The sequence below is a fragment of the Myiozetetes cayanensis genome, unplaced genomic scaffold (genome assembly GCF_022539395.1).
Source record: "Myiozetetes cayanensis isolate MyiCay16 unplaced genomic scaffold, myiCay2020 scf10, whole genome shotgun sequence".
Taxonomy (NCBI): Eukaryota; Metazoa; Chordata; class Aves; order Passeriformes; family Tyrannidae; genus Myiozetetes; species Myiozetetes cayanensis.
In genome coordinates, this window is record NW_026086605.1 from 12442135 (window position 1) to 12467526 (window position 25392).

Consider the following 25392-nt stretch of genomic DNA (forward strand, 5'->3'; position numbering starts at 1 on the left):
ACTAATGTCTGATATTTTTATTATTTGTAGGGGGGACTCTTAAAAGCTGGTAGCAATTAGAGCTTAAACGTCTTGGAATAAAAAAAAAAAAAATCCCAAGAAGGAAGTTTAATGCTAAGCAGATGTGCAGGAGCAGCTGAAATATGCTGGCTGTCTTCTGCTTCAGAAGCAACCTCATCCACATCTAGCTGCTGTCAGGCTGGAGCAGCTGAGAAGTGCTGCTGCTTTTGTGCTGCTTCCTGGGCTGAGAAGCCCACATTGTGGATCTGTAGGATCATTTACCAACTAATACTTATATTGCCTTTTTATTCTTGCTTAGTTTTGACAAGGAGAAAAAAATACTTGTTTAAAAAATATTGGCTTTTTTTAAAAAAAATTGATAATGGCTAACAGAATTGGTTTTTTATGGTGAGTTTGGTTCTTTGAGATCTCACGTGGGATATTTGTAGATATGGCTACTGTGGATCTAGGTTTAAACTCCTTTTCTTCTTGGGCACACAGATCTAGGGTAGCTCTGAGCTTATGTTTAGTGCAGCTTAATACCTCTGTCTTTAATTGTTGGGTGTTTCAGGATTTTGTTGCTAGCTTGGATTGGGGCGTACTTTGAAATCTTCCCAGTTGCTCCTGCAATACATCATCTGCTTGATTTATCATTGCTGTACTCAGGTTCTTCTGTCTGGAAAAAGATCTGACAGCTGACTGAAGTTCATAATCCTGTTCCTGAAGGCAGTGGAAGTCTATTCAAAAGCTAATAGACAAGTTGCTGACAACAACTCCTTCACACCCTTTCCTGTGCATGCCCCGAGTCTGTAATAGAAACATGCAGTGTATTCCCTCTATAAGCTGCACCACAAGTTACTCTGCCAGATGATTTCCTGTTGTACTCTACCAATGCAGAGCCCTTTTCATTCTTTCTTAAATGGTAGTCCAAAGTAAATTATTGTAATTTACCACAGTTTTTGTAGTGTATTGTGACAGTGCAGTGCATGGGTTTGGGAGTTAGGTGGTTGAAAGACTTCAGATTTTTTTTTTTTTTTTAAGGCTGCCACTATAGAAAGCTTATTGTAAAATAAGCGAAATACTGAATCCATTTGAATTCCAGTTTTGTTCTACACAATGAAAATTGTGTCTCTGATCTGAAGAAAGGATTTCAAAACCTCACCATTCCCTTAGTGCTGAGGAAACGCAGCAATGTGTTTCTTGGACTTCTGGTTTCCACTGGGAAAGTTTGAAAACTGTTTCTTAAGGTTTGTATCATGCTAGTAATTTCTCAGTTATGTATTTACTAAGAATCTGTTCCTGATGTTTGACTGTCTTGGAGATATTCTGCAGTTCAGAAGACAGTAACAAGTCAAGTAGACAAGCTTGCCTCTCTCTCCAAGTGATTGAAGGGTGCGTCTTCTCTGTTATTAAACTGATAGTTCCAGAACATGGCTCCTCATTGCAAATAGGTTTTTTTCAAATTTCATTTTGGAGCTGCTTATCAGATTTAGAAAATCCTTAGATTGTCATATAAACACCTCTCTTCCACCTCCTCTCCCATGCAATATGGGAGTAACAGCTGCCCTTCTGCTCCCTCATCCCACAGAAGGGGAATGCTTGCTGGTTCTTACTTAGCAGGCTTACCCCCATTTGTAAGTTTTAAAACATGCTTCCAGTGCATTCAAGAAAAAAGACAACACTTAATATTAGAAAGTTGTCTCCAGAATCCCAAGCCAAGTATTTATGTCCCATTTCACAGAGAGGGAGGGAAATCTTTTGACATTGTTGGTAGCAATCCCATTAACTTTCTCCTTAACTGGATCTTTGTCTCATAAACATTGGCTAAAAGGATGGAACTTGTAGTCGTACTTTGAGTGTACCTTTATTGGAGCTTTGTACTCTTTTCCGGAGAGCATTATTTGTCTATTGTTATTTTTCTTAATGTTATTCCAGGGTAACAAGATGTTTGTAGAAACTTACATATGTTTGCTAAGCTCAGTCTCTGTGAGTTGTCTGTTGGTCTTTTGGGGATCATTAACAGCTGCAAAGCTAAATAGTTTTGCAGATCTGAGGCTTCATAAGTCAAACTGTCTCTTGGTATGTGTTCCCAGTCCTATTGGGAATAAGCTCAGGAAATATCCTGTTCTGAGATCTCAGAATTGGGTCACCTACAGATCAGTTTCCTCAGTTCTGCAAATCCCCTAACACATAAAAATTAACTGGGTGGTTCTTATGACTTGACCTTCCTCTGAGTACCCATCATGCCAACACTACTCTGAAGAAAAACTTAATGTATCTTTCAAAGCTGTCTTTACTAACTCTCAGACTGTTTTTTAACTGTTTTCTTGTGTCTCTAATTACTTTCTGTTTTCCTGGCTGCCCTGTGATTGGATTTCAAGTTTGGATGTCCAGTTTGTCTGAGACTCCAAAAAAGAGCGTCGCTCCAGGTAAATTCTTGCATCTTGGTGTTCTGCATGCTATTAAAAAGAGAATTCTGTAGTTCGAACTGTGTGTGATTTTTGGAGTTATCTTGAAGGTGAGTCTCTGACAGTGGATACCAGGATGTGTTGTCTTGTCACAAAAATTGTTTTTTTTGTGCTGCACGACTTCTCATAAAGGAAGGGCTTTGCTTTTCTGGTGACTACCTCACCTTGGTGTTGCTGCTAGCAGTGGTTGGAATTTTACTGTGTTTTATTTTCCTTGCCCAACTCAAAACCACAATCCAAGGCAGCTTCCCCTCTTTGGTGGGTTGATCCTGGTCCCAGCTAAGTACCTGCACAGCTGCACTCTCACTACTCTATGTGGGATGGATGAGAAAAGAAGAGGAGCAAAACTGAGAAATCTTATGAGTCAAGACAAAGTAGAGAGACAGAGAGACATGACTACATGCTCCCTATCCTTCTGAAATGCTCTTTTGCACTTCCACAATAAGTAGAAAGGGTGTTATATGAATAAGATGGGACTCTGACAAAGTTGCAAAATTTTCAAAGGAACATCACTCTTCTTCTTGCAAGGAGTTGGGAAGGAGGATGAGAGCAGGGGAACTTCTAGATGAGGTGTCAAGGTCTGAGGAGAAGTAGACCCATACAAGGCAAAAACTAAGAGATAGACTCTGTCTGCACGGGATGCTGGGCTGTTCACCCTGTCATTTAAGGCTACATATGGGTCTTGAGGCAAGGAAAGATGGAAATGCTCCTGCTGCTTTCCATACCACATTTGGTAAATATTCAAGTTCATGCCCTGTTCAAAGTATGGGAACAAAATCCCACCGTCCTCAGTGGATGAGTGCTTACTTGCCTGAAGTTTTTGGTGAGTAATACTGCTGTGATTCCAGAAATACTATTCTTGACAGAAGTTGAGGGTAATTTTGGAGGGGGGGAGGGGGTGTTCTGCCTCATCATAGCAGAATAGGTCTAATTTCAGGGTGGTAGCTGGATATAAAAGTGCAGAAATATCTGAAGTATTTAGTCACAGGAACCTGCTGGTTGATAGGTCACTGGGAAGTTGAGACAGAAAGAGAACGAGACTGAGCAGGAGAGAAACATGTCAAGGAGGAGACAGAAGAGGTGGTGTCCCTTAGGAAAAATGACAAGAACCCTGCAGATTACCTGGCTGGGGGCTGAGGTAGGGTTTCTTTGACTCAATACATCTGTTGAGACTGTTTAATTGTGTTTACATATTAATTGGCAAACTGAATGCCAAGGTTTTTAGCCTTCTTAAAAGGCAAGGAAGCAAAATACGAGTTTTTTCCCATCTGCTGACTGCTTTTAGCTAAATGCATGTTGCTAGTTTGGCTTAAAAAAAAAATCTGTGTGTGATGATAGTGCAAATATAAGTGATTAATTGCATTGCATGGTGCTCAAGAAGGTGAATGTTGATATATGGTGCTGCTCAGAAGTGTTATGTACATTTGGCAGGTTCTTAACTCTCCATGCTGTTCTAGTTCATGTGGCCTTTCAGTTTGCTTCTCATCCAAACGAATTCCCAGCTTCCAAAGCAGCTATTCCTCAGTCCAGATCTGCTGTGGGCTGTATCCTGATGTGTCTAGCTGGCAAAGCGGGCTTGAATTTAGATATGATCTTTACCCATGTAGTAAAAACTCACATGTGTCTTAGGCTTGGAGACAGTTTCATGCTGCCCAAGCTGTAGCTGAGGTCATGAACCTGCTCCATGAAGTGGAGAGTCTAACCAAGAATTGCAAGTGGTTTAATTTCCTACTCTGGAAAAAGATGGGTGCCATACAACCACACCCTGAGAGGTGCTGTGGTGGGGCACTGTATGAGCTACCCTGACTGCTGTTAAACTCCTTGGCTACTCTGCTTCATGCCATGTGTTGAACTATTGAGCAGGACTAGGGCAAATAGTATATAGGTGACTTCAGCCTGGTGGAAGACCCAGTTTGGCAGCTGTGTGAGAATCTCCAAGCAGTTTAACAGATTTGTGTGCAAATACTTAAGTATTCTTTACTGTTGCTACCTGTAACCTAGTTGGTTGGAATCACTGTTTGGAGAGCCAACTTTCCAAGAAGGAGTGGAAAGAGGACTCCTTACTTTCACCCTCCTGCTTCTAATTTTTCTTGGCTCAGTTTTAAAACCTAGCAGACCAAAAATAAAAAATAGAAATCCTGAGACTAATAGTCTCCACTTGGCAAAGGTCAGCACTGAATTTTTCAGGATTTTGTTGGAAGTGCTGCTGAGGACTGTGAAGAAGGAAGAACTGAACTGGAGCACTTGCTTGAGAGAGTGCCTGCCATTTACCATGGGCCAAGCTCATTCCTGAGGCCCTCCCCTTAGGGGCTGTGTTTTGCTGCTGGTTTTAGCTGTACATCACACACACACACCAGTGCTGGAAACCATGGCCTACCTTAAAACTACCACTTGTCCCAAACTCTTGAAGGCTTACCCAGATCTTGGTTCTTCAAATGCTGGAAAATACTACGTGTGTCTTTTGCTGGGGGATGAATCCAGGCATCGGGGTAATTTTCTGCTGCTGTGAATGGTGGTCATACTCTCTACTTGGTAGCAATGCATGCTGTTTGTGTGGCTCACCCCTCCAGGGGGCCAGGAGGGAGTTAATGCAGCTCATGGAGTTACCATCTAGACCAGATTTTGGCATGTTTAGCCAAAAAAGATAACAAGAAATGCTGGAGTTTTGGCTGCCCTGCAAGGAGGCTATTGCCCCAGGTACTGAAAGGCTTGCAGAGCACATGTGGAGTTGAGGAAGGATGGATGCTCACTTAGGGAGAAAGTACATTAATCATGGCTGCTAACCCAGGGTGAGAGGATTTGCATGCTGACCTGACCATCACTGGGTGCATAATGCTCAACCCTATTTTATTCTTGGACATTCTTTTGGATTCAGACAGGGTTTTAGGCCAAACTTCTCTGGCTTTGGGTCTTCTGAATTACTTAAGAGGTCAGATCAAAACCATTCCCTTTCTGTTTTCCACTCCATTTCTGTTGAATAGCAGGGTGTCACCCGTTTCTGAAATTACAGAAATTATAGTGTATTAATAACCATTTGATAGACTTGCCCAAGTATTTATTTTCTTCTATAATGTGGCAGAGGGGTTTTTGCCAGGACTCTTTTATTGCTAAGACCTTGAGACTGGACTTGTACTGAATTTCTGTAGTAGCTATGGGTGGTGATGAACTTTTGTCTCTGTCCCTAAAGCTTTGTGGCTCAGGACTGCTATACCAAGAGCTGATGAGCTCTGAAGTTAAACTCTAGGATTGGGGGAGATTGCTCTCTGGTGGAAGGGTTGGGAGATGAATCCCTTTTTGTATTGCCACAAGCTGTGAGTGGTCTTTTACCTCCAGGAATAATAGATGTGTAAATGTATCCTTAATTTTGGGAAGGGAGCTGAATAGTGACATACTGGAGTGCAGGGGTATCCAGGATATGAGTCAAAGCCCCAGTTGCTTAGGGCACCTTAAGAATGTTAAAAGGACAAAAATCCAAAACACCGAAACAAGACAAAAAACCCTCACTGAATAGAAGAGATCTTAGACTAAGGAACACAGTTTTGGTCTGAATCCATATTGTCCCCAAAAGAGATTTGTAGCAGACTTCATCAGTCTCATCCTACTGCTTACTCTGGGAACTGGTTATTTTAGGAACTCTTTTTCCAAGACCCCTGCAAGATCATGAACTCTTGTATAGTTTTGGGTGCATTACATGTCAAAGTATGTTTTATCTTTTGTGCAATAGACACTTAAACCAATTTTTAGGCAGACCTAAGCTCTCGATCTTAAAATACTTTGGGATAAATCACTAGTGGAGGCACAAAGAAAACATGTAATTTTAAGTATGTTTATTTATCATAGTCATGTGGTCCTTCTGATAAGAAAGAAAGGAGGTAAAGGTTTTATGGAGAAGCTGGATGGATGATTGCTGTGAGGAATTAGACAGATTTGAGGATTGTAAGTAGGCTTGCTGCTATTCTGGGATTTTTTTTGTCTTCCTCCTTCCCCTAAAGGACTTTTCCAGAGATTCATAAAGGTTTGCCCTTCAAGAACTGGCTTTAACAAGAAACCGCAGCTCTAGAGCCGAGCTACCACAGTTACTCCTCCCTATGCATGGAAAAGTGCAGAGCTCTGACACTATCATATGGAATGCCGTGAACACTTGGGGACGGGTCTGCCAGACCCCCCCATGTGCAGACCCTGCACGTGTCCTCAGCTGTGCCCATGTCAGAAGAACTGGACTACCTGCCAGTTGGTTGTTCAGCTGTGAGTCACCCTTATGGCATTCACTGACCGTTTCTGTGGTTTTGGCTGCCTCTGCAGAGCTTCCACTGACCAGCCCAGTACTAATTCATTTAGTCTTAATCTGTAAACAGTTGATTGATAATCATAAAAGAGCAATATAAAAGCCTGTGTGCTGTATGGATTAAAAGAACAGACATGTTTATAGCCTGATAACAACAGAGTAATCTGGCAAAGATCGTGAGTCTTGGATTTCCATATCCAGATGATTTTATTTTTGGAGTCCAGTTGGTGGTTTTTTATTTTTGGCTATTGCAAAACCATCTTAGGTCTTAGCTGTTGCAACACAAGAGGAGGAGGAGGATGTTGTTGGAAGGGGTACTGTGCGCTCTTATTTAAGAGGCTTTCGCAGTAGTCGCTGGTCTCCGAGTACAGCAGGAGGAATGATGCTCCCTCCTCGCTGCCTGGTGAGGGGGACACTGTGTCACTTAATAGTGCCAGCTGTGAAGGGCATGACGAGCTCCGATGACATTTCTGCTCAGCCCCAGGAAGAGACTCGCTGAGGTGAGGAGCGGGAGGATTGTAAAGTGGAGCCCTATGGAGAGGAGGAGGGGTATCCTCAAGACATTAACGAGAAAACGGACTCGAGGCAAAAAGAAATGGAGAGGCAAGCAAACTCTTATTTCAGCCAGCAATCTGTCTTGTGCTCTGCTCTGGGGAGGGCTTGCAAGTTGGAGCTAAACCAAAACACTAATTCTGCTTTTTTGGAGGGAGAGGAGGGGGGACCTTTACCTGACACATCAGTCTCATCCTGTCCTCTTCTCTCTATTTCTCCTGCCTGGGCTGAAGATGCTTTTACAAAAAGTAGGGCTATCATGTCAGGGCAGCATTGCAGTCTGCATGTGAGCTTGCTGGGGAACTCGTGCCACCCTGCATCCCTCTTCTCTGGTGTGCTCACACTGAGCAGGCTGTGTCCTGTGGTACAAATGAGACCTGAACTAATCGGAGGGATGCGGAAGTGCCCATGGCAGTGGGTGTAGTTGGTGCTATGCACCCTGTGGTGTTGTCTGTCTTGTTCTTTCAAATCCCTTTTAGGGGGCAAGCCTGGAGTCTGGCATAGTGTACCAGTAATGCTGTGGGCATCTTAAGTGTCATTGAGGAGTAATTCATCTAAAGCTACTTGTGGGGTTGAAAGGCTGAGGAGGACTAAAGTCTTTTACCCTACTGACTGTGCCTGAAGGGAATGTAGTAACAATATAAACCAGGCTACCCAGAAAATGTTTAAAGCTTTTGATTACTGAAATGATCTATGTCTTTCCTCCTCCTTTCTTTGCTCTGTTACTGAAATCTTCCCCACTGTGCAGTACCTAATCCTGGGTGAGCATCATTCCAGGAGCCACAGGGACCCCACCTCTCAAAAGAAGGGTATTCTCTAGGCATGATCTGCTGTAGCTGTAAATGAGCAAGTTTGTTTGACCTTGGTTACTTCCTAGACCATGGAATTTATCACCCTATTTTTTTGGTCCTAATAGGAACCCTGTAGCACTTATACAAGCTTCTGTTAAAACAATCTCTTAATTGTATATGTTCCTCCAGCCACTGTAGCAACAAAGAAATCCTCCTGCAGTGAGTAGCTTATCCAGGGCAGGATGGAGTAACGAACATTTTAAAGTCTTGCTGGATTCAGATATCTGTATGCAGATAAAAACTGTCTTGCTGGGCTGTTGTGATTGGGTTGTGTCTTTTTTTTTTTTTTTTTTTGTCTGGGTTTTTTTTCTTTATTTGCTTATTTGGGGGGTTGTTTTGGTTTTGTTTGTTTTTTACGTTGTTTGGTTTTGGTTTGTTGGTTTGTTTGTTTGAGGTTTTTTGGGTGTTCTTTTTAAGCCAGAGTTGTGGTGGATTTGAAGTGCAGATTCTCCATGTTTCCTGGCAAGGGCACTCCCCTGGCACACGGTTCCTGGCTTGGCCTCAGTGGCTGCTGGTGGAGTGTTTGCCAGCCTGTGCTCCAGCCTGGTCTTCTCCTTGTTCCCAGCAGGGACACGTGCATCACATGAACACTGTTCCTGCCACCAAACCAGTATTTTGGATTTTTTTTTTCTTATTCTACTCCCATGAAAACTGTCTAGGAGGTTAGAGGTTGTGAGCTTTAGCTTTCTACATGTCACCTGCTCACTTTGCCACTGTTTGGTCCCTCATTTTTCTTTTCCACACGTGGAATTCTCTGCTGGTGCACATGCATAACCATAAAGCCATGATGGCTTTTGTTTCAGTTTCAAGAACTTGTATTCAACCTAAGAAGACAAAAACAAGGAAGGATTTGTAGGTGTTACTTGTATAAATAGGTCAAAGGAAGGTTATAATGCTGCCACGTTTTGGACTAGATGAAGAACTGTGCGCAAAACAGTGGGAAACAGGGGAAGGAGTCTTATTGCACTCTAGGCTACCCAACGAGCACTGGTTTAAACCAGAATGCATAAGTCAAGTTGATTCATCATGAAGAGAAACATAATGCTTATTTGGAATGGACAGCTATGGTGAAAATTTTAATATAAATTTCCATGTTGTCAGTTCATGGTCTTCTCTACCTATCCCTACTACTGGCTGTGGTTCAACTATCTATATAAAAGCTAAATCTCTTAAACACAAGCTTCTAGAGGAGATGACTCCTCTTTAAAGAAAATTAACTTTTGTAACTTGAGGAGAGTCAGAGGCACGCTTAGGGAGCAAGGAAGTCTTCTAATTTTCTGGATTTCTTAAATCTGGTCCAAGGGGAGGCATTGTGATAGTGCTTCCTTTCGGGAAACAGTTGAATTAATTGCTTTTTGTTCTAGGATTTTCATTTCACAGGATGCTGTTTTAATGGCTGATGCATTCTTTACCTCTTTCTTGGCAGGGACACTAATTACTTGTCTGTAGAATCACTTTGCATCTCCAGCCCAAATGCATATGAACATCCTGGGTTTGGAAATACAGGGCCCAGCATCCTGTTCTTGGCTGTCAGTCCCTTGACTTTTCTGGTGGACAGTTTCAGACCATGCTGCTTCCTTCCCCTCTCTTGTAGCCAATTTGTCATCAGAAATTCAGGAGACCTGGAGTCAACTCCTGGCTCTGCCCCTGTCACGTGAAATGGGACATTCAGCAAGTCATACATCTGCATCTTAATCCAGAGTGACTGTCTCTTAATATGCAAAATAATATAATAATGCTGGTGTTCCAAACTGCTGTAATTCAGGAAACCTGTAAAATAATTTTGCATGAAGGCACATTGACTCTTACGTTGTAAATTGTAGGTGCTTTTTGCTCTGGTCTTGACACTTGGAAGAGAGTATAAAATGAGGGCAGGTTAAGAAAACCTTTTGGATGTCAGGGTTTTCATAGCTTTTCAAGGCAGTTTCCAGGCAGAGCATAATCAGTCTGTGCCTGGGCTCGGGAGTGCAGAGGCCCCATCTGCGCTGTTTATGTTGCATCCGAGAGCCGAGATGCGTCTCATACGGCGAGCAGAGGCACAAGGTCTCCCTCCACATCTGGCACAGTGGTGTGCCTGCCTCGTGACTCCACCTCGAAATGCATGATTCTGGTTTGGGGGTGAAAAAGTCAGAAATAAAAAAAAAACCAAAAAAACAACCAAACAAGAAGAAACATCAGCAGTATGGGGGAAGGGAGAAGAACGGTTATTTTGCACCTTTCTTGGCCCCTGTTTGTGTGAGAGCCTGCTCTCATTCATAAGCGGCTCTGACAGTCAAAAGCTGGTATGAAAAGAAACCAAACAACTGGGGGGGTGTCTCCAAGAGCTCCAAAAAGGCACGGAGGGGCGATGGAGAGGGGGAGCAGGAGCTTGCTGTGCCCCTGTCCTGCTCGGGGCTGCTCTGCCGCGGGGAATGCGGAACTGCGGAGCTGGCGGGGGGCAGGCGGGGGGTGGCCGTTTGAGCAGGGATCTGGCGCTATAACTTTTTTCTTCTTCTGTTTCAAGTAAACACTCTTCCCCGCCTTCTCCTCGCTCCCTCCACCCCACCTCCCTCTCTTTCAGTCCCGCTCATGTGTTTCTATTTAAGGGCTGCAGTGCAGACGAATATGATTGGCATCTACAGCCCCCTCTTGACTTTCAGCTCAAGCCTTTAGAGTGGAGAAGGAGCTGAGCCGCCAAGGGGAGAGCTGTTTTTTCTTTGGGTTTTCTGGGGGGATGGCTCAGCTGTGGATTTATACTGCTTCTGCCCAGGATTTTTCTCTCTGAATGGGAAGAAGGATTGTGGAAACCATGTTGGGAAGAGGTTTATTTTCAGAATCCATCATGAAACTGTACAACTAAATCACGTTTTTGGCTTCTTTTTATATTTTTTTTTTCCTCCCCTTTTTTCTTCTTATTCTCTCCAATGTCCCTCTGTGCTGCTGGGTTGTGGGCCAGAGGAGGCTGTTTCTATATGGCCAGCCATTTGGGGATATGCTGCGAGCCAAGGTTGTTTGCTGATTCGCTTGGCTCTGGTGACAAGTTGGCCTATTCTGAATTGGATGGACGGAGGTCGCTCTCAAGGAGCCATGGCTGGAAGCTGGCTTACGGCTTGCTTTTTCCCTTCCCCAGGTGCTGATGCTAGCTCTGAACCCATGATCCTGGAGCAATATGTGGTGGTGTCCAACTATGAGAAGCAGGAGAACTCTGAGATCAGCCTCCAGGCTGGAGAGGTCGTGGATGTCATAGAGAAAAACGAAAGCGGTAAGTGATATTTACTGGTTTTCCCTCTTCCAGTGGTTTGATTTTTGCATGTGTTCCTCTACTTTCAGTTTCCTCATCACTACTTGTAGCTGTATGTTAGCTCCATCTGGTACAGTTACTATGTCTGGCAGAGGATGTTGAAGTTTCTCAATGTTGATTTGGGCTGGGGGCCAAATGTTGCCTTCTACTGTAAGAATGTTTCATAGGTTTTGTGTATTAATTAGCCAAGGTACACTAATGGAAAATTAAGGGGAAGGAGGGAAAGATCTGCACCTAATGAAGCTGATGTATAGTAGGCTGCTATAGCTGCCTTGCTGTCTCTTCAAGTTTCTGTCAATATTTCCATTACTAACTCCCTTTTCGGAGGATTTATAGGATGAGTGTTTAAAAATTGCTTGGGATGAAACTTGGCTTGACAGCCTAGCCCATGGCCCAGAGCTCAGTAGGGAGGGGAGAGAATGTGCGTAGATAAATACGTGGCCATGCAAAGTTTCAAAACTTCTTGCAGAAGTGTTAATTGGGGAATTTTGAGGCGAGGAGGCAGAGGCTGTCATGTAAAAGCAAGATGAAATCCTTTCTTCTGCCATTCGTGGAACAACCAGCTTCCACTTGGAAAATGAGACTTTTGGCAAGTGTTTGTATAGATGCCTTTTGTATTTTTTAACTCTTGGGTGCCTCGTAACTTGGAGTTGGGCAGAACTGATGCAGGAGACTGTGTACGTGTGAGTGGTTGGAGTTGGTTAGCAGCTGGTTTGAATAACTGCCTGTCTTTGGCAGCTCCCCCTCCTTCCCTCCAGCACTCCTTGTGTATTAATCCAGAGCTGTTGTCCAGGACTGGTTTCCAGCCCACTCGTGACTTGTGTGTCCTCATCCAGAGGAGCTGCTGACATTTGGAGCCGTCCAAGCAAATGCTCACGTCGTGGTACCTCCACGTGCAGGGCTCTCACAACTGGCTGGCTCTGGAGCATGCTGGGCACGCCAGAGCTTGGGGAAGCTAGGACACCCTGATCTGAGAGTCAAATCCAGCTTCCAGAGCTTTGAGCCAGGTTATCCACAAAGATGACCATGCATTGTATTTTTTTTTTTTCCTTCTTTTAATGGAGTGCTAATTTCTCTGCTGTGTGAGAGCCTCATGCTTGTTTGACTCAAAGTGATGCAGTTATTTGCTGGCTGGTGATTTAGTGTGGTGTCCAAAAGGATCGTGTGTGGAAATGCACTGGCTCGTGTGCACAGAAATGCCTGTCTCTTGGGTACTGACTGTATCACTTGCAAAACTAAGAGAAACCAAACTGCTCATCTGCCTCACTTTAAACAATAGTTACAAATGAAGGAGAGGAAAATGTCTTAGCTTCTTAAAGAGTGTCTGGACTAGTGAACAAGCATTCTCCCTTCCAAGCCTGGGGCTCCTCATTGTCAATAGTGGGTGTTACTGCCATCAGAGCAAGCCTGATTATGTTGTGGCAATTTATATTCATGATACCCCTGTCTTGGATAATGACTTATGGAGCCATGGGAATTGGGTTGTTAAATAATGCAAGAAGTGTCTAAATTTCTGTTACAGTTCCTTTGTGTTTTCTTTTAATGTGGCCTCTCTGACTTGCATAGTTCACACCATATTGTATTGTACCACATAGTATGGAGAGATAGAAATGGAGAATGTCAGGGTTTGAATTTAATTAGTGGGTCCAGAAATGTGACTCTTCTAAGGGAACATCCTTGAACTTGGATACACTTCTTAAAACCATATTCTAATGCTTGGCAGTCAGATTTCTTAATGTCCATGTATACAAGGAAGGAAATCTGAAACCTGGAACTCCATGCTGTGATCTTGCTCTTTATATTCATATATATATAAGATAGATATATGTATATCTTAAAAAAAAAAAAAGGCAAATAAACACAAGTCACAGAGTGGTGATAGAGAGAGCATCACTTGCTTGGATCCTGTTGAAACTGTTCTGGTAGGGAAATCATGGTTTTGTTGTTCCAAGAACAGGACTCCAAACATACTCTTACCCTCTCCTAGGTTAGGGGTACCACACAAATGACTTCAATAACATGACTTCTTGTCTCTTCAGCTATAGCTGAACCTATGAATGGCATGTAATTAAACTAGAAAAGTTTTGTAAGTGGCAACTTTTTAAACTACTTAGTGTAAGCAACTCAAACCTAGGAGATGAGATTTCGACTTCTAAGAACATAAGGATGTACTTTTCAAGAAAATATGATTATTGGACTATGCACATGTGTAGTAATTCATCTGACTGTATTGTTATGGTGGCTTGCAAGTGTTGTGAAACAAGAGCTGTGATGTATAAATTAGGCTTGTTCTTCTGATCCAGACAAAGGTGATGTAAGGTGTTATGGATGTCACCTGCAGCAGAGGCAGTGCCTTCTGTGAAAGGAAGGCAGAATGGCTGGATACCTTGTTAGCTGATCGCTGAGAAGTCCCATCAGACTGGACAGTGTATGTTGGATGCTCTCTACTGGGCCAATATCTCAAACTTCCTTGGGTGTATATACATGGATATAGCATATCATATGGGTGTTTCTTTAGCTGTACTTTGGGGTAGTTAGATATGAAAAGGCACAGATGACTGCTTGATTTTAAAACCTTGCCTGAATAGGTTTGCCCATTAATGCTGAGGGACACTTAATGGCTCTTTTGTTCTCTGCAGTGGGAAATGCCTTAATTTGGCTTTGTTGCGTGGCTTCATAGGGAAGAAACACCTTCTCTTTATTGGTCAAATGTCCCTATGCTTTTTACTCGAGGAACTGCAAAACTAGTTTCAAACAATGGTGCATGTTTTATGTCCTGCTTGTATATCTTCTGCATGCTTCTAGGGCCTGAGATAGAGTTACCATCTTTTCAGATGTTTGCCTCCAAATTGTGTGCACTCCTGAAAGGAAGTAAGCTGGGCTTTTCCAAAGGCCAGTGTATAGGGCAGAGGGTAGAATGGGGAAAAAATTCTGACAATTTATTGAAGTCTTATCTGGTTTTCATCAAGCTGCTTTAGCTTCATCTCAAGTATGTTGCACTTACAGTATAGTATTACTCTGTGCTACTTTTCCCATGTAAGAGATAGTATTTTAATATGTCACACAAACATATATATAAACCCATTTGGTAGGGCCTTGTCTCATAATTGGTTTTCTCTTTCACTGAAAGAGTTGGATAAATTGTCTTCATTATTGTGCCAATAAAAGTTATGACTTGGACAGTATTATGACTTAAAAGCAGGTCACTGTAGCATATGTGGTGAATAATTTCCAAAACCCTTCATCTGGGTTATGAAGGCTTTGGGTCACTGTAACCTGTTTTTTGCTGCAACTGCCATGGAAGAAAGCCTTGCTAGACTGAAGTAAAGCTGTAGTATTTCTATACTTCAGAGCAAGATATTCAATCATATACCAGCTCCCAGGCTTCAGCATTTGGTTTTTGCTGCAAATACCTATCTTGGCTCAAAAAAATTGCCCTTTAGACCTTAATTCTGATTATAAGAGACGCAGAGTGCAGTTGTATCTCATGAATATTTATCCCTTTCTTTTTTTCTGAGCTGGGGAGGAAAATCTATTGCATGTAGCAATAGTCACAAATGTATCAGGAGAAAAAAGGAGGTTTACAGTCTCTACAGATGTTGTCTGTGAAGTCTGTAGTTACATGGCTTGTGTTTCTTGCTAGAAGTGACTGTGATTTGTTTAAAGGCATGCTGTAAGCAACCTGCCTGGTCCAACACTATCTAAACATTTCTGAGTTGTTTCAGAATAACTGTGAATAGTTGACGTAAGTCTTGTCTGTCAAGTACATAAACTTCTTTTAAACCTTAACCAAAAAAGCCTTGTGGAGTGACTTAAAAAATGTATTTCTACTGCAGAAAAGAAATGTTGTGACTTTAAAGCAGGGATCTGACAGATTTCTTTAAGGTGGAAGGGGGAGGGACTGAGCCAGAGCAGCTCCCTCTCTGCCAAGTTTTGCATGGATGTGGCTTGAAATGGTCAAGCTATAAACTGTGGCGGCAGTGTTTGCAATGGAAAACCTGACAGACAGTGAAGTATAAGCATAATCCTGAGCAGCTCTGCCTCTGCTGCTGCTCTGCTCGCAGGCAGGACCGCTCCTCTTTCCTTGCAGCCCCTGGGAGCTGTGACTGCGGTGGAGGTGTCGTGGGATGGTGTTTTCAGCTGGGCTGAGCAGGACCAGAGCCATTTCCTTTGCAGTTACATAACTGCAGACCAGTTTTCAGTATTACAGTACATGTAATACGTAAAACAAAGCTATTATGGCCAGTGTAGCTTTTTCAGGACTCAAAGGCATCTCTGGGGAGGGAGGCTGTTCTTCACTCTTTATCTGGGGAGTGGGACATGTACTGAAGTATCACCATAAGGAAGGTCTCTGCTCATCTGGGAGTCCTGGCTTAGGGATCTTGGGACTTTCTGGTTGTCTGCACAGTGTCAGGATACTAGTGTGTGCCTGGCAATATTCTCTGCTGCCCCATTTGGTTTCACTTGTGCTGCTCACTGCCTGCAGTCATGATGTAGGAGAGGGACATAGAGAAGCCACAGCCCTCTTGACTCCTGGGGATAAACTGGTTTCTCTATTGCAAACTCCCTCTTCTTGGACTGGGGGCTTTTTGAGTTAGGCTTCTGGCTCTTCATAGGGAACACAGCACCTTTTATTCAAAGCTGTTGCTTTCCAGGTTTAAGTACGTGGGTTTATTTGGTACTAAATGGGGCCAAGAGTGCTTTCAGGATTAACTACTGCATCTTGGCTAAAGGTGCACCCTTAAAGTGTTCCAGGTAGAAACAGAGAAACATGATTTTTTACAACTCATGGATCAATCCTGCATCCTTATATCCCCTGTGCCATGCCTGTTTTTGCAAGCAGCATTGATTTTTAGTCCCCTTTCTTTAGTGGTGGCGGAGCTTTTGTTTTAAATTTTGTGAAGATCACTGTTTCTGTCTTGCTACTGCTTTTTGCTGCTCTACCTCTTTCTCTAGGTTCTTGTCTTCATGATTCCCTCCTCTTTATACACAGGGGGTAGCATGGCACTGTGTGCACTGCTAGCAAATGTGTCTGAGCAGTGGTATTATCTTGCAAAACCTGGCCAAACTCCAGTACACTTCTGTTTATTCTAACAGATAAGTGACAATCTAGTAGTTTTCTAGGCTTTCAATGTGGCTGTAGCTCTACACCAAATTGCAAATGCAGTTTCCTAGTTTGTTTATGAATTATCAATAGCTTTGCATCCACTGGTCAGATGTGTTGCCAGACACAGTACATTGAACTGCCAACACAACTTTATTTCAGGTGCAGTTGTGCATGTTGGCTTTCTTTAGAAGGTGCCTTGTTTCTTTACATAGCTTTTCAAGAGAGTGTGGTTCATGAGATATGAAACAGGACTTGATTTCTGTTTGTACACACAGCCCAGCCTTGCTGTTTGCTCTGAGAAAGCTACTTCAGTCCTCTGTTTCCATTTCTTCCTGGTGTGGCTATATATATGAACTTCAAACCTTGTAAGAGACCAAGAGACCAAGGTCATGATATAACAAGTAAATACTCACTCATATGGCAGCCTCTTGGTCAGTCCTTGAACTGTGCCTGGAATTTGAGGAGGAGAAACAAATACTTATGTAGGTTCAACACCTTTCCTCTAGCACTTCTGGCTTTATCCCAGAGGACAGGTTTAGATGAGTGGCCACCACAAAATACTGGGGGTAGGTTGTCTCGCTACTTCTGCATGTACTAGTGCTCATAACTCTAAGAAGCAGAGCCAAACTTAAGGAAGGACCACTCCAAACCCCTTCTTCAAAAACAGAGGTTCTGTAGCTTTCAGTGTCCTATTCTGAATGCAGGGCTGTCTTGCCATGTGTCGTGCCTTTCTGGGCCTGTCACCAGCCCAGCAGTGGAGGATACTTGATCCACTTATGATTCAGTTCCTGTCCTGCTGCCATTTTCTGCCCAATGTACGTACTAAGGCAGACAAACACAGGCTGTCTGAGGAGGCAGGGTGGGTGATTTGGAATTTTTGGCTAGGAGTTACTGGAAAGTTGTTTAATGTCATAAAAACAGTGTTTGTAGGAGTTTTCTCTCTAAACAGGGACAATGCTGGCAAAGCAGAGATGCTTTTCTCCTTCAAAATCTTGCAGCTCCAGGGCTGGAGAAAGGGTTGTCTGGGCAGGCAGAGGTTCAGAGATGTTTGTGTTGAGGGTAAGGATGCTCAGTGGCGCTCACTGCAGCAGTGTCTTTGTCTTCAGGCTTTTTGGAGACAGTGACCAAGGCTGGTTTTTCTCTTGCACTTTTCTGCAACAGTATAAACAAAGCATCCTGTTGGTGTGTCTAGTTGCAAAGGGTGGGTTTTATTTTAAACTTCAACTGTCTTGGAAGCTGCTGTCTCTGGAGAGAGCCTAGGTGCCTGGTTTTAAAGTAGTCAATGGGAACATAGTATTGATAACATGGACAGGGACGTTTAGACTAATTCAGGCTCTGTGCTGGCTTCAGGAAAATCCTGTGGCAAGCTTAGAGCAGAGAGGTAAAACTGGATGTGATGACCTGCTTCTAGCCAAGTTTTCTCTGGAAATCAGCTCCTTTCTGGGAATACAGTGCCTGACCAACCCTGCAAACACTGAAAACAGGCACTCCTTCTTCCAGTGGCCTGTTTGCAAAATGTTGAGTTGATGGAGAGAAATTACTCTCACACCAGAAACAGCCGGGTCAGCAGGAGATGAGGAGGAGCCCTCCTTCCTCTGCTCTTGCCCCTGGGAGCCCAAGGGTGGGGTGACACTGTCTAATGACTCTAGCAGATGTTCTAAGCTGGAAGCAGCCCTTGACAGCCTACCCTGACCTCTCTGGTGATTGTTTTGTAAGCTATTTTCCGACCCCCTTTTTTCTTGCCTTTTTTCCCAATCTGATTGAATATTTAACTTTGTGCCTCGGAAAGGAAAGGGTAAGGAGGTTGGCAGCTGCTTTCTTTTTCTGGCTGTTTTACTTTCAGCAGTCAAAGGATGTTGGTATGGCTAAAGTCCTCTTTTGATTTTTCCAGAATTTAACTTGCATTTACTGTGCCCAGAGGGGAATCATGCCACAACATTTCTGAAGCAGTTACATCTGAGCTGCTGTTCAAGGCTGCCCTGTACATAGGTTTGAAGATAAGCAATTTGGGAGTGAAGTTTCTTGACCTGTCTACTGCTTGAGCATCACCACACCAATGTATCAGCTGAGCTGGGGATGTTGCTGCATAAAGCAAAATGCTTGAATTAGGAAGGTGTTATAATATTTATGTTGCTGTATTGTGATGTGTAAATGGCTTTCCTCTTCCCCACTTGGTAATTGACATCTGTTTCTACATTTGAGAGCTTGAAATGTAGTTCCCTGTGTTGGAACCAGAGGGTTGTTTTTTCTGTTTTTTTTGTAGTTGTCCTCTATCACTGTGGCAAATGAGGTTGCCACTTCTGAAATGGCTATTGTTTTGTGGCTTTGCAAAGGGATTAAGGAGGGCTCCTGCTTTTCTGCTGGCAATATTCGTCCCAACCCTGTGACAAGGGGAGAGTGTCCCTTTAACTGTGCTGTGACATTCCCATCTCTTCTGGGAAACTCTTCCACATTTCAAAGACATCCTTGCTTGGTTTTCCTTTACCCAGCTTTGAATTGCAGTTGGTACTTGCTCTGACTCCTTGATGACAAGCTCATTAAGAACACTTGAAATATGGCTGTCTGCTAACACTCTGCCCTTTGCAGTGCCTGGCTCTGCTGAAGCTTTCCTGGGACACCTCCAGGCTGTTCTGGAGCTCTGCTAGTTAGGGATGTTTTGCTTGTTGGGATGGAGTTGTTGATTGTGGCTTGTATTATTTGGTCCCATATGAGTTGGGAGCAGTTGAATGTCATACTAGAGTGACCTTCAGTGCATTTATAAAGCCTTGCAAAAGTTAACTAGTAGTGGTGTTCCCTCAGGTTCATAATTGAAGTTCTAAGAGTAGTAAGAAACAAATAACTATTTTCTAGGCAACACTGCCTGTTTCATATTCCTATAGAGGGTAAAGAACAATTTTTTAGGGAGTAATAGGGACACAAGATGCCATGGGTTCATATTCCTCTAAAGCATTCTCCTCTTTAATAGTACCTATCAGATCCCTTTTATGTAGTATTTGCTTTCAACTTGCTTTAAAGAAATATCTCTCCAGGTTGATAAAACAACTTCCAGTTTGAAATTGTCCCTCTAGAACATATTTTCTCAAATGTTTGCGGCTATAGTGTGTGGTTTGTGTTAATTTTTCTAGTCCTACTTCCACTGTTTTTCATAATCTTGGGTAACTGGTGTTCTGTCAGGGTTGTGGGGGGATGTTTGCATTTTATGGAGTCATCTCAAATCCAACCACTTTGACTTTTGCATTCATTTGCCCCTTTTTTTAGCCTATGTCATGCCTCTGTGGGACAACTCTCCCACACCCCAAATTCCTCAAAGCTTGGGAGAAGGGTGATTGCTGTGAATAGAAGTTTCCAGATATATTAAATATTTACCTCCAGGGCTGAGTCTTTGCCGTGCTGTCACTAAGTATCCCACTGAAGTAAACAGATTCCCTTTTTAAACTTCCCTCCACCTGGCTTGATGTGGAACAAAATACTACCCATTTAACTGTAGTTAGATCTCCAATCTCTCTGCAGATTAGAGAACATGTAGATGTTCTCTAATCTCTCAAGAAATAGGAATGGGAGCCTAGCGAGAGGAATACCCCTCACAAAACCCAGTGGAGCCAAGCTCACTTGCCAGGGAAAAGCCTTCACTCAAGCAGGACTGAAAGAGGTTCCATATGGTTGCCAGGTCAGCAAGTGAGGAGTCTTTTTTCTTGTTTCCAAAACACAAGAAAAGTAGTTCAAAGGAGGGGGGGAATAAAACCGGTATCAGCTCTTGCAAAGATGGTTTCTTATCTGCGTCTGTTTTGGTTTTCCTGTATCTGAGGCACTGAGACCCTTAAGACCCCCTCCAGGAGCAGGAGAGGAACCAAGCCTGTCTGGATTTGATATTGCTAGCTGTAGGCATGAAATCTGTTCCAGGACTTCTGAGACTACCCTGTTAGTCTGTCTGCTGGGGACGGGGTGGGATGTGACCACTGAAACCACAAACTTGAAGACTCAGTTGTGTGTAAAGGCAATTTGGCCTCAGAGGAATAGGGCACATCATAAGCATGGAGAAGTTAAGGTGCAAGCACTGCTACTTTTAAGTTTGCCATGTAACATATCCAGGTACTCCTGAATAGTAGGATTTCTACCAGACCACTGAGAACACTTCAATTCTGAAATTTCCAGCTGCCAGAAAGTTTCTTCCTCTTTCCCTTCTCATTCAATACTGTGTGCTAAGACTTTATGCTTAGGCAGATAGTAAAATTCTCTGTTTCTATTGCATACCCTGTTTGGAGCCCAGGATGGCAGGTTGGAAAGGAAAAAAAAAATAGGAACAACATCCCTGGTTGGAGCCTTTGCTCATTACCTCCTTTGTTTTTGCAGTCACTGCCAGTTGTGGGACCCTGAAACCTGCCCCAAGAAAATGTTTCCAAGGAAAAATCTGCTTTTCATATTAGAATACATAAGCTTTGTAATGATTGAGTGTCCTATATCAGCCAAATAGGTCACCAGCTCAGCACTTCTGAAAGAAACTACCTGGGGCCAAGAAGATACAAGGATATTGTTGAGGCCTTCCAAGGAGTCCCATAGTTACCCTGCAAGCTGCATTCCTTCAGATGTGACTACTTTTAAAAAAGCAAGCAACCAAAAAAAAACAAACCACAACAACAACAAAAACCAAACAAACAAAAAAACAACAACAAAAATTTAAAAGGCAATTATTTAAAATTATTTCAGGTTTTTTGTGTTATTAAGGTTTCTTTTAAGAAAGCAAGTCACTGAAATGGCTTTAAATAAGCCCTCAAAATACTAAACTTAATGCATAATGACTGATATTTTCTGCCCTTTGTTCTAGTTAATCAAGACAGCAATTATACACAAAGACTTAGCCTCTTGTGGTGACTTTCAGGCCTGTTTTTCAAAGTAAGCAAAAGACTGATGGTGCAGTTTTGTTGTGTCAGATGAGGACAAGATTAATAATGGATGGAAGAGATTTTTTTTTTCCCCAAGCTGCACAGCAAATAAGCAGTTCCAATAATACTTTGGCAGCAAAATGGAAGCTGTAATCATTAGCAGACATGTTTCAGTTATGACCAGCAACATAACCCCATGCTTTTGGTTTTCATGTTAAAAAGAGTTCAGTTTCCCCACAAACCAGTTTCTCATCCGTCTTCAGATTTAGCAAAACCTATAGAAGTAACTATAGGAGTTTCACAATACAATCAGATTTAGGCTTGACAAAGGGGTGTATGTTGGCTCTTCCCATCCACCCCTCAGGCTGGTCATCAGATTTCCCAGCATTCTTAATGGAGAATTTAATTATTTTTCTAGTAGAAAGATACTGGATTAACTGAAGCAGTTCTGGAAGAGGCAAGGGATGAGATGGGGTCTCTTGGATCTCTGTTTTACTGACTGGCTTCTCATTGCTATTTTTATTGGCCAGTTCAGTTTTTTTGTATCTTGATACTGTGTGACTTCATTTGAAAGTTTCACGTGCAATGGGACAATACTTTATTTCAAATGAAACTGAACTGCAGTTTTATTGGCAACATAGTCAAACCTCAGCTTGGTGATCACAGCAATGATTTCCCAGACCTTGCTTGTGTCTGTATCTCCTATTTCTCCCTGCAATGTGAATATGTCTGGGAAAGCCCTAACCTGTTGCTTTGAAAAGTTCTTATAATTCTGTTTGCAGAACTGCCTCCTGCTTATCTCTTCCTCTCTCCCATCACACATGCACACCCTTTCTGGCATGCTGGTGGGGTGGGATTTAACGCAAACCTATCAGTGGCTGGAGCAGAAGGGCAATGCTGGGTGCACTTGTGCTGCAGACACCTTTTGCTTTGTTTGCTTTGCTCCTATATTAATACAGCTGCTATATGTTTGCTTAAGAATCCCAGACTGGCTTGAAACTTGGGTAAAAGAGAAAGTAAGTTTCTGCTTTTGCATGATTAGCAGCAGCTTGACTAGCTAGGCTAATGCTGGCAGGCACACATCTGTGCTGACGAGTGTAAGATAACACCTTCATGATTTGACGTCCAGGTCTTGGGGCACTGCACTGGCTTTCAAATGGTGACCATATGTGCAGGTGAAATGTATCCTCCTTAAAGGATGGGAGCTCTCAGGGACAAAACCTGGCAGTTGGAATAACAAATTTCAGCATGCTGAAACTGAAATGAAGCTTAGAAGCCCTGAACACAATCCCTGCTCAAACACGATGGAGGTGATGGCAGGGTGCAGGGTAAATTTCCATGCAGTGGTGATCCTAAGATTGGAAGAAGAGCATCTTATATTAAACCTGAGTCATTGACTTGAACACTGGTAAATTCGAAAATAGCACTTTAATCTCTCTTTTATAGCATTTGGATGTTATTGGAGGCCTCCCTGCATGAGGAGAAACAGAGCTGCTTAGAGAGACTTGACCCACTTGTCTTACCAAGTATAGGTGGAGATTCAGGATGGGTGATGTGAACCTGGGAAGGTCCATCACTGATCATTTGAAACCCTAGGATTAAACTCAAGGCCAGTTTATTCAGTGTCTTGGAAACCACTGACGAATCTGCATTTCTGAGTGTTGGCAAGGGGAAGACTGCACAAACTGACTCATGGGAAAGAAGGTGAAGCTTGCTTCTGTGCTTGAAAACAGGACCAGGAGTCCAAGAGACAGTTTCTTTGAGGTTTTGTTCTTAATCTTGACTAAAATTCTTTACCATTACTGAGAAGGATGCTCTCTGCAGAGTATGAAGAACCAAAATTACGAGATGGCTGTACGCTCAGGATGAGCTTGCAAATTGTTCTCTTGTTTCAGGTAGGCCTCTGTGACCAAAATGTCCTTGAATAAATGTAGAATGAACAGAAGTGGGATGCTATTTTCATTGCCAGGCAAATGGGATAACTGAGTCCTATAGAAAATACCTCTTTTGTTCCTCCTGAGCACAGCAAGCAGAACTGGTTCCTGTACCAGCTACAAGTTAAATTACACACTGGTCATTCCAGATGTTTGTATTTTTAGAGCTGACTATACATTTCCTGGACTGTTAGCCTGTTGGTTTTAAAATAAGAAGTGAGCTTCTGGGGTTGGCGTGTGAACCCTTCCACTCAACTGAGAACTGGGAAGTTAAGTATCTCTTTTGCAGAAGTATCCAGGTTCGAGAGCCAACCACATGAAAGGGTGTTGCGTTCCCTATGCCACCCCAGAGTCTCCCTTGCAAAAAATCCTAAACAGAAACCAACATCCCACAATAAGGACACTGTCTGCAGCGTGTGGGATATTGGAGACCTAATGGTTCTGGGGATGGTTTGCAAGATCTTTGATGACACTGATTCAAATTTAGCTCTGGTTACCAGGAATTGTTGTGTAGAGACATTTGACGGAAAACGCTGGTGTTTTCAGAGAAACTCCTTTTATAGATGAGATGTAGCCACCCCTTGTAATGCTGTGACAGATGCCAGCATTGGGACCTCCTTGCATGCTGCACTTGAGTTGCACAAGGTCCTTTTTTCCACCAATTAATGAGCAGACACAGCAGAGGCTCAGTGCCTAGGCATGCACTTGCCCTTTACAAGTGTGTCTTGGGGGCATTGCAGCAACAAGATTAGAAATAGTGACTGGGCCAAACTCATCTACAACTTGTTGATGGCTGCAGGCTGCCAGATGAGCTACTCTGGCTTCTGTAGACAGACAGAGCCAGGTCCTTGATACATCAGGAAAACCATCTGGTACAGCTGAAACTTGCCTAAATTATCAATACTTCCCCATATCCCCAAGTCATATAATCCTTCCTCTATTTCTTCTTTGCCTCTTTTTTGAGCAGACTCCTGAGTGGACCATTTGACTGATCCCAGGTAAATTTGGTGGAAACTTAAGTTTCTTCCCTTGCAGGAGGAAGACCTGCAAGGAGGATAACTGCAGTGCAGATGGAGACTAGCAACGTCCTTCCTGGGTATCATTTATTCTTCTGTGTTTCTAGTTCCTTTTCACTGATCTCCTATACCTTCTGTGGAGAATCCCATGTGATTAATACTTTTTGGTCTTTTGTGAAAGCTAAATCCTCTGCTAATTTTTCCTGTCAGGAGCGCATTCTGATCTAAAGAAATACAACACAGCACATTCCTCAGTTTAAGGAAATCAAAATCCTATGTTTCTGTGGGACAGAAGCTTTACCTTCACAGTGTGATGCTGAGGCATTTTTCTGTAGCTGTCTTAAGACCTGTGCCTTCATCAGGTCTTGGTGGGTGTACTAGAAATGCACTTATAAGGTAGAGTTCTGGAGTCAGACCATCCATTGGTACTTGGTGTTTTTCTTGCAAGTGAGTTGGCAGGAAAGAGCCTCAATTGCTGTAGCTGAACTTGACCTAGATTGGTAAAAGCAGCCATCACTTAATAAAGCAAATTTCACAGCTGTAGTCACCCCTGTTTAACTGGGGCTGTGACTGAGGTCAGAACTGCTTATCTTGGACTTCTGAAGCTGAACAATACTGCTTTCTGAGAGAAAATGAATTACTAAAGGCAAGTTCCACTGAGTGCTCACCCATGACCAACTCACACATGAGACAGACTGCTTCTGTCAGTGATACAACAAATAACCATAGAAAGGATGGCAGAAGACAGGACAATGTAAAGTAACTCGTGAGCTTTTATTTTGGTGCTACGTACTCCTTTGGAATGTATCTGTAGCCTTAGCAATATCCCATTTGTAACAAGTCTTTTGCGTGTTTTTGGAGAGTGAAGAGAGAAAATCCGTTATGAGCAAGCCACTGTTTTCTTCCTTTTGAGATTTAATGTGGGATAAAAAAGGAAAGATATAGGAGTGATTCATCCCACAGGCTGTAGTGTTAATCCCATGAAGTTTATGTGAGCAGTGTGTGGCCAGCATCCTTGA

General features: G+C 42.9%; 1 protein-coding gene across 5 annotated transcripts in view; it reads left to right on the plus strand.

Annotated features, from left to right (window-relative positions):
- Nucleotides 1-25392, plus strand: part of SH3PXD2A (SH3 and PX domains 2A) — a 257272-nt gene that overhangs the window by 173542 nt on the left and 58338 nt on the right. For 3 of the 5 annotated variants that reach the window (XM_050335381.1, XM_050335398.1, XM_050335406.1), the window contains 2 exons: nucleotides 2382-2429; nucleotides 11266-11397. In XM_050335381.1, coding sequence (XP_050191338.1) covers nucleotides 2382-2429; nucleotides 11266-11397 — 180 coding nt within the window. The remainder of the gene's footprint in view (nucleotides 1-2381; nucleotides 2430-11265; nucleotides 11398-25392) is intronic. The other 2 variants (XM_050335388.1, XM_050335415.1) reach the window with 1 other exon arrangement.